Source organism: Gekko japonicus, unplaced genomic scaffold (assembly GCF_001447785.1).
Source record: "Gekko japonicus isolate JY-2015 unplaced genomic scaffold, Gekko_japonicus_V1.1 scaffold1, whole genome shotgun sequence".
NCBI classification, from domain to species: Eukaryota; Metazoa; Chordata; class Lepidosauria; order Squamata; family Gekkonidae; genus Gekko; species Gekko japonicus.
In genome coordinates, this window is record NW_015164181.1 from 234,905 (window position 1) to 244,337 (window position 9,433).

A 9,433-nucleotide genomic window follows, 5' to 3' on the forward strand; every position below is an offset into this window, starting at 1 on the left:
TGGCAATTTCTTATTTTGCTCTGTAAATAAAGTTAATAAATCCACTTTTGGATCAGGAATTAAATTTAATTTCAGAATTGTATTAAGCTCATTGTATCAGCTTCCAAAAAGTGTGTTTGAGCAGCATATATGGAACTGCCATATGTCATCGCAGCAACGTGGTCAAGTGAAAGTGACCATTCACATTTTTGTAGTGAAAAGTCCTTGTTCTCTACAGCCATTTTATCTTATATGCCAGTGTTCGTGGGACAGGGGACAAGAACTGGGCCACATTATAAATTGGAAATCTCAAAAACGTGATCATAAATCATTATCAGTTTACTAGAGATCTAGAGTATAGCCTTCAGTTTGCTAAATACAGGTTTTGCTGTATAAGAATGATGTGAAACTTGCATGTGCAGCTGGGAAGCAGCTGCTTAGACTGAAGCATCCAATACTCTACTTCCATCCATCTGTGTATTTGCTAAGGAGCATCTGCTGCCCTGATATTCCTCTGATATACCTGGCAGAAGGCATGGGATGGTGGTTAGGGCAGGCTTTGTTTCTGAGTGAGGCTAGTGGCACTGCTGTTCTCTTCTGCCTCTCTCTGCAACCTCCCTCCTTTCCTTTCCCTCATGAATGAAATCTTCTCTTGATAGTGGGACTAGAAACTGTCACTCCACAGAGAGTTTTAACAAACGTTTTCGATCGTCCAAAAATGTTCACTTGGCAGGCAATAAGCTTCTGAAACCCGTGACAGATAATTAATACCTACAGTAACTAGCATTTGTAAAGAGTTTTATGCTGAGATTGTTGTATCCAACTTTAAAAAAAAGATTATTGTATGATTGATATTTCCAGAGATAATAGTGCTACTTCGCATATGCATAACACTTCAGAGGGCTCGTAGCAATTCACATTCATTATCTGAGACAAGCAGGCTATGCTGGATTAATTAACTTAAACAATTCAACTCAAGGCTAACGATAAAGCACAAAAAGTCAAAGCAAAACAAACATCTCAGCAGAATCTAAAAATGCAGATTCAGTCCTGTCATTATAAAACTGATGTGTTTAATCAAATATCATTTTAAAATGTGCACTAAAAGGCCAAAATATTAGAGATCCATACTTGGATCTCTTCTCTCATTATACTTTTCTAAATAGCAGTTTATGAGAGGAAGGGGGAACCATAGGATGTGGTGAAGTCTGTTACTCCCCCATGCCCTTTTCCCAGTGTAAATTGCCTCCCTGGCAAGAGCAACCACTGGTCAAAAGCCTCTCAGTGCAAACAGAAACAACAAGCCCACCAGAACAAACAGAGACAACAAGCTCAACAGAACCAATGCCAAACTAGATAATCCCAGCAGAGCCACGGATGATGTGGCAAGTCCAACACAACCAGCGTCAAACTAGAGAAGCCCAGCAAAACACAGGGCCAATGTGGCAAGCCCAGCAGAACCAACACCCCTTCATCATTAGCACTCCTGTTCCTTCCCACTCATCTAGAGAAGAAACACAACACCATTGCAGTATGCACCTGCTTCATTTTAGATGCTTCTGTGGGATCTGCTTGTGCTTGTTTTAAATTGAGATATGCATCTACTTTCCTAACATTTATTTATTTATTATTTATTTAATTCAATTTATACCCCGCCCTCCCCGCAATGCGGGCTCAGGGCGGCTTACATAGGGGCAAACGCCGATATAAAACATAATTAAAACCATTTAAAATCCAACAGTACAAAACATTCATAACGAGTTACTGACTAAAGTGCTCTAGGTGTTCTACATCTTTTGTTCCAGTAATATTTGTGGGTTTATTTTCTTTATGGCAATAGCAAGAACAATATTTTGGTAGTGTATTTATTTATTTTCTGCACAGAAGTGCTCCCTCTAACATCTGATCCCATTACCTGGGAGAGCTGCCTCCCTCCCATTGCCCAGCAAACTTGTAAAATTGAAGGAAAGCAGGTCTGGGAGCCTTAAAATGCCAGCCCCAAATATTTCCTGCTGTTCCTAAATAGAATTGTTCAGGAACCAATATCTGATATTCCCAGTAATCCCATAGATCACCCAGATGCCCAAATATACCCCCCCAAATACTGATAAGGTATTTTTCAGATATATGTTTGGACTGCAAATAACTGAATGCACATCCTTAGACAGCAACATTTTTTTATTCTTTGTGCACAGAAACAAAAGAGAATCAATTAAATTAGGTCACTATTCTAGACAATATATAGGGTACTGTAAACCACTTTGGGCAGGTTCTGTGGAGAGGCAGCATAAATTTTTTCTAAATAAATAAGTAACAAGGACAGACTTGTCTCTTTAAATGTAGGTGTGCCCCAATCATAAGGTAGTCGAGGAATCCAATTTTAAACAGGTGACAAACGCCTAACATGTTTCTCCCTTCTGCGACTCTTCTTGGACCCTTTTCTTCTAGCTGGGCTCTCTTCCATTACTGGAGCCTGGCTGAAAGAAAAATGATGGTGGGTCCAACTGCAGACAGGGGCGGGTTGGCCATTATGAGCTCCGGGAAGTCTCAGGAGGGCTGAGCCCAAGCCACCCAAGATCTGTGCAGAGCAAGGAAGTTAGCAGCTGGCCTGCTCAAGCTCCATGTGGCCGGCGGGGAGGGCTCCCAGGCCACCTGACCTTCTGACAGCCCAGGGGAGGAGGTACTAGCCAGTGGGTAGGCTGCTTCTCCCTCCCTTTCTCTGCTTTTGGAGGGGACAGTTCAGGCGAACTGCCTCTCCCTCTCTCCTTTGGGAGAGTGGGGACTAGGGTGCGGGTCTTGTTCTGAAACTTAGACACCCCACCCCTGCTTTATACTCAGTTAAGGTAGGCCTACTTTTATGCTAATTTGGCTTTTAGCCTAATGATCACTCCAGTCTTCTTGGTGATAGATCAGTACTGTCCTATCCAGCTGGTACATTGTTATCCTACTCTTCCTCCCAGGAGCTCAGGGCTGCATACATATTTCTCCTCTCCTTTATTTTGCACCATGTTCTGTGAGGTGGGTGAAGCTAAAAGAGAGAGTGGCTGGCCTGGGGTCATCCAGTGAGCTTCCATGGCAGAGTGGGGATATCCTTTAGAGCATCTTCTAAGATACTCCGAGATTAGAGCAGGATTTTATCGAAGGCCATCATACTGTGTAGCAGATGGAACCCAGAGTCCATAGCTCCCAGGTCAGCACTTTTAATAGCCTGGGCCCCAGATCCCCCTGTGGTCTATGAACGTATTGTGCTACCACAGCAAAAGGGAGATAACAGCCTGGCTTCTGCCAAGTTTTTCCTGAAATGATGACTTAAGGCAAACAATGACCTGAGAAGGGGAGAGCAGAAGAAAGATGATGCTGTCCCTAGTGTGTATAAATTACTAATTGCCCTCCTTCCTGTGAGTTATTTCCCAGTTCTGATGTGGTCAAAAGCAGTAGGCTCCAGAGACGGCCAATGATGTTTCTGAATGTCTTGTGTGCTTTTTTGGTGCATGGTGGTTTTCCTCGTGCTCTTTCTCTCTCAGAATAAATTTACTACACGTTTTCTGCAAGAGCTGCAATCTTGAGGGCCTTTCATGTGGCTGGTGTTAGTGAGAGGTGGTGTCATGTAGGCAAATAGTGACCTAGAAAGTGGCTGACTCTGTGTTCTCTTTTTCTCTCCCTTTTCCTGATGTTTGGCTGAGATCGAGGCAACTGCATGGGAGGTTTTTTCCCTATAAAATGCTGACTTACATCAATTCTAGAACAAAAATCTGCTAAAACAAACTCTTCCTAAATCAGCTGTACTGAAAGCTGGGTTATGAAAATAAATCAAACAATAATTATATTTCCAGTTATTTCATATTGTTTATTAGTATTAATTCTGTAATGCTTTATGAAATAGAAATGTCATTATCTGTATCTTGTATAGTTGAACCTTGTGTTTAGAGACACCATGTGTTTTTCTATCTACTACTTGGAGCTATCGGTATTCCCAACCCTAAACAATTCAGAGGTACTGAGCTATTCAGACGATGTTATGCACAGTTAAATTTTTAACAGCACTTAACTCCTTTTCAGGTGTTACTCTTCTTACTTCTATCTGATGTACCAGGAAACCATGCTATATGCAGTCATCTTGGTACATATTATCACCATTTTGTTTGCAAAGGCCACGCATGCATTTTTGCAGTGTCTGTATGCATGAGTACATAACACCCCCAAATCCAGTTTTCAGATAATGCATACTGTGTCTGCAAATATACATATTGCTATTTTCAGACAAAATAGCTATTGCATGTACTGAGAAGATCACTGCATGTTCTCCTGCCACATGGAATAGGAGTGCCAGAAACACAGCACCTGAAAAAAGATGTAGAGATGCTCAGACTTTTCAGGATTGCACTCCATGGATCAACAGTAGCACAGCTGAAACAATTGGGTTCTCTTGATATGTTTTTGCTAGTTTTATTATGTATAAAAATTGATATTGACTGTCTTAAGCAGTATTCAAGGCTGTATTCCAGTTAAGAAGTTGGAGTTACTTTGCACTTGGTCCAGTTCATAATGATTACTCACAATATGTGCTTACTGTGTATGACTTAGTGAATCCTATGCTATTTTTAGGGGTGTTGTATTAGCGAACATGCACAAGGGGTTTGTTCAGTCCATACCTAACCTGAGGTCTTATCTCAGTGAGTCAACCCTTACAGGTTTTTAAATGTACAAGGAGTATCCCATGAGGATCTGGTTGATGGAGTGTAAAGGCATTTATTTGGACATTATTCTGCTCCAGCTACACTTTTCTTGGAAACTTTTACAAATAAAACATTATATGATAGTGCATATTTCCACCTACTTAGTAGTGTTCACTGAGACACCATTTCTTCACAGTTCTTCCAGGCTTTCCCCCCTACTTCCACAAACCTTTCAACTGCCTTGTCATGTTTACTGGTATCACCCAGTGCAGAATCACCCATCTGCTAAGGTATGCATCTGGTGCTGTTTAAGGGCAGACTTGCACATTATAAACCAGCGCTTCCAGCTGACTGTGGGAAAGACACTGCTCAAAGTGATTCCAAAAGAACAGTCCTCCCTTCAAGCAGGCATCGGGTATTGCCTTAAAGAATCCTTCAAACATGTGTCAAGTGTTTGGTCTGCTCAGCAGTGTTCTGGAGTCTCATGAGGGTCTTTGTGCTGTGTTTCAAGGTTTTCAGAACCTGATCCCAGCCACACATTGGAGGAACGGGTGGTGCACTGGTACTTCAGTCAGCTGGACAACAATAGCAGCAGTGACATCAGCAAGAGGGAGATGAAGCCATTTAAGCGCTATGTCAAGAAGAAAGCCAAACCTAAGAAATGTGCACGACGCTTCACAGACTATTGTGACCTCAACAAGGACAAGTCCATTTCACTACAAGAACTGAAGGGCTGCTTGGGTGTTGGTAAAGAAGGAGGTGGGTCACATTTTTCTAACAAAACTAAAACTCACACGTATGATGGTATGGAAAGCTATCCATATATAAGCATATATATGAACATGTGAAGTTGAAATGGCCTCATTCTGAGTTAGACCATTGCCCCATCGAGTTCAGAGCTTACTCTGGCTCTGTAAGGTTTCAGTCAATAAATGTCTTTCCTGACAGCTCCTACCTGAGTCTGAATCTGCCAGGGAATTGAATCTGGGACTTTCTGCATGCAGGGCAGGTGCTCTGCCACTGAGCCATGGCAAGGCCAACCCCAAATGACCCCCTTTGGAAGCCATTTGTTTTGCTTTTTCTGTGACTCCTCTGTTCCCTGATTGCGGCACCCTGGGGTGTGGTCCAGATGGCCTTTTTGATCCTTTCTGACTGTATGGTGCTTTTCCAAGAGACCTTTAAATCAAGGCTTGCTCTTTATGTTTCTGAATGAAAAATATATGTTAGACTAGAGACAGAAAACACTATTTTAAGTGAGCGGAAAATGACTTGAGCGAAGCATTGCTGTACACTGTGTCCCATTGTTGCTTCAGATGAAAAACATTTCAAAAACCTTCCAAATCTGTTTACCAAAAGCAAGAATAGAATGAGTATCCACACAATGAGCATCAATATTGTTTAAATTACCTTGAAAAGACATTGTCTGTCTCCAACATTAATACAAATGTCTATTCATTGCAAAGATAGATGTTTCATTTCCTGCCCTGAATTAAGAACATTCACAGTGGACAAATGGCAGACTTGGGCCATATTCATTCAGATGAAAAACATTTCAAAAACCTTCAAAATCTGTTTACCAAAAGCAAGAGTAGAATGAGTATCCACACAATGAGCAGCAATATTGTTTAAATTACCGTGAAAAGACATTGTCTGTCTCCAACATTAATACAAATGTCTATTCATTGCAAAGATAGATGTTTCATTTCCTTCCCTGAATTAAGAACATTCACAGTGGACACATGGCAGACTTGGGCCATATTCACACTTAGAGCTCCTTTCAGGCTGTTTTCTCCTGTAGTGATGTACCCATTTGGTTTCTGACATGTGAAACACTGGTCATGTTTCTGAATCCATTATACCGTGTTTCTTATTAATTGATGTCCATGCATGAAGGTTGATTCACAATCACATTTAAGCCTCCCTGCAGTTTATATTGCATGTGCAATTTGGGAATCTGTAGGATTCCCAATTGTATCTTATTCTGTAGTATAATGATGGTAGATCAAAGTTCTTTGTCACAGAAATAAGCAGATAGCCATTCCCATGATGCATCCAATACTCCAAAGTCAAGCTCTGGGGCTCTGGGGCAAGTGATGCTCTGTCTTCTTGGTGCTGGGGAGGGGGTCAACAGTGGGAGGGCTTCTAATGTCCTGGCCCCACTGGTGGACCTCCTGATGGCACTGGTATTTCTGGCCACTGTGTGATACAGAGTGTTGGACTGGATGGGCCTTTGGCCTGATCCAACATTGGCATCTCTTATGTTCTTATGTTCTTATGTTAGTCGTACAATTAACTAACTCTATATTGCAAGCAGTATATTGAGGCTGCATGAGCAACATCAGCATTCACCTTTTCCTTTGTAAACAAGGCATGTCTTTGGCAGTAGCTTGCATTTTACCATGTTAATCTGTGAAAAAATGAAATTGTACCAAGTTGTACAATAGTCCATCTAGTTCAGTATTGTCTCCTGTGACAGGCAATGGCTCTGGGGGTTTCAGGTGGAAAAAAAAGGAGAAAATGCCAGGTGACAGATGATTGATTCATTAAACTGCAATTAAACTGCCGTGGACAGTTTCAGCACTAGGTGAATGTTCTGATTCCCCCTGACGAAGCCTGCATGGCAAGACATGTAGGGACTTTGTATAATAAATCAGTCATCTATCACCTGGCATTTCCCCCTTTTTGTTCTGTTGGCACATTGCTGGGCGCATCCCAGTTTTTCTTCATCCTTAGATTTCAGGTAGAGAGAAGTCTTCCCAGTACCCTTCCAGATTCTTTAGAAATCTGAAACTGTCTTTGTACAAAACGTGTGTTTTACCACTGATCACTGATTCCTAACATGCACTCAAAATCTTTTATGAAAGGACTGACTCCTCCTGTATGATTCTGCTATACGGGTCGTGTCTTCTGAACAGGCTCTTCTCCAGAAACCCCTGCCTTCAGAAGCACTGTGGGGGACTATGCAGGAGAGAGCCTTTCCCATGCTGATGTGGGCGCATCCCAGTTTTTCTTCATCCTTGGATTTCAGGTAGAGAGAAGTCTTCCCGGTACCCTTCCAGATTCTTTAAAAATCTGAAACTGTCTTTGTACAAAACATGTGTTTTACCACTGATCACTGATTCCTAACATGCACTCAAAATCTTTTATGAAAGGACTGACTCCTCCTGTATGATTCTGCTATACGGGTCGTGTCTTCTGAACAGGCTCTTCTCCAGAAACCCCTGCCTTCAGAAGCACTGTGGGGGGGGGGGCTATGTGGGAGAGGGCCTTTCCCATGCTGACGTGTCCTCTGTGGAACTTTCTCCCAGTAGAGGTTCACCCAGCATCTAGCCTTGCCGGTTTTAGGTGGCAGGCTAAAGTGTTCCTTCTCATCTAGGTTTTTAATTAAAGGCGATGGTTTTGTTTTGTGTGTGAGAGACAGACAGATGGACAGACACCATAGACTAAGATTTTTAACTGGCTTCTTTATTGCGATTGGGCTGTTAATCACTATATCGCCGTTAAACCATTAGTTTTTCCTTTCTATTAAATTGCATGCTTATGCTTTTTAAAGTTATTTTGAATTGCTTCATTAAGAGTGCGGAATTAAATAAACCCAAGAAGAGAACACCAAATAGGCTTGACAACTCCAGACTAGAAAATTCCTGGAGAATTGGGGGGTAGAACCTGGGCAGGGTGGGGCCTGGGGAGGAGAGGGAGCTCAGCAGATTATAATGCCAGAGTTCCGTTGTAATTCCAGGAGATGTCCAGGCTCTGCCTGGAGGCTGACAACTGTAACACACCAGGATAGAATATCTATATCAAAAGCTTCTAAGCAAGCTAGAAATAACTTTGGACTGGAAGCACATCAGGATTCAGAAGCTAAGCAACATTCATACCTGGAAGGCCAGTAACAGGATTACTGATTATTGATAGATATGTTCAGCTGCCTGTGTAGGAACATACAGAGGAGTCTGTGTGGGGCTTTTCTAATCATAAGGACATAAGAGAAGCCATGTTGGATAAGGCCAATGGCCCGTCCAGTCCAGCACTCTGTGTCACCCAGTGGCCAAAACCCAGTGCAATCAGGAGGTCCACCAGCAGGGCCAGACTCCAGAAGCCCTCCCACTGTTGCCCCCCAAGCACCAAGATTACAGAGCACCACTGACCCAGACATAGTGTTTTATCTAGTCCTCCTGCTTTTGAAATATATTTCTTTTCTAACACTAAAAATCCATATCAACCAAACTAGTTGGGAGGATTTCTCTGAGTATTCTTTTCTTTTCAAAGCCAGAATGATATCCAGGAAGACAAGGAGTTCAACAAACTGAGGATGATTCTTTAGCATTGTCTGGAATTGGGTTCTATGCAGGCTGTGCTGCAATTAGTAGGACTTTAATTCATATAGTGACCTCTAATCATGGGACAGTCATGTTCCTCCCCCAGCTATGGGGTTCTCTTGGTTGTTTCAGCTATAGCAGATTTATTGCTTGGTAGAGAGAGGTAAGAGGTGGGCTTATATTTGATCCATAGTACATGACCTGTTTCACAAACTGTAGACCCTGATCCTGTACAGTTAGGCACACCTAAGCCCTTTAATTTTGGTAGGCTTAAGTGTGCCTTGCTCTGCATATTATTGGGCTATTAAAATCTTAGCCAAGTTACTTCAAGCCATTCAGGGTCACTGATGGTTAGCAATCAGTTTTCATTGTTTAGCTATGTTTCTAGTTTGCCAAAGACATACCCAGAATAATATACGATCAGCAACAGTCGTCCTGAACCCTTTTACTTTCCTGCTG

General features: G+C 42.1%; 1 protein-coding gene across 1 annotated transcript in view; it reads left to right on the top strand.

Annotated features, from left to right (window-relative positions):
* Positions 1-9,433, top strand: part of SMOC1 (SPARC related modular calcium binding 1) — a 94,092-nt gene that overhangs the window by 81,506 nt on the left and 3,153 nt on the right. The window contains exon 11 of the mRNA XM_015407974.1: positions 5,167-5,414. Within this exon, the coding sequence (XP_015263460.1) occupies positions 5,167-5,414 (248 nt within the window). The remainder of the gene's footprint in view (positions 1-5,166; positions 5,415-9,433) is intronic.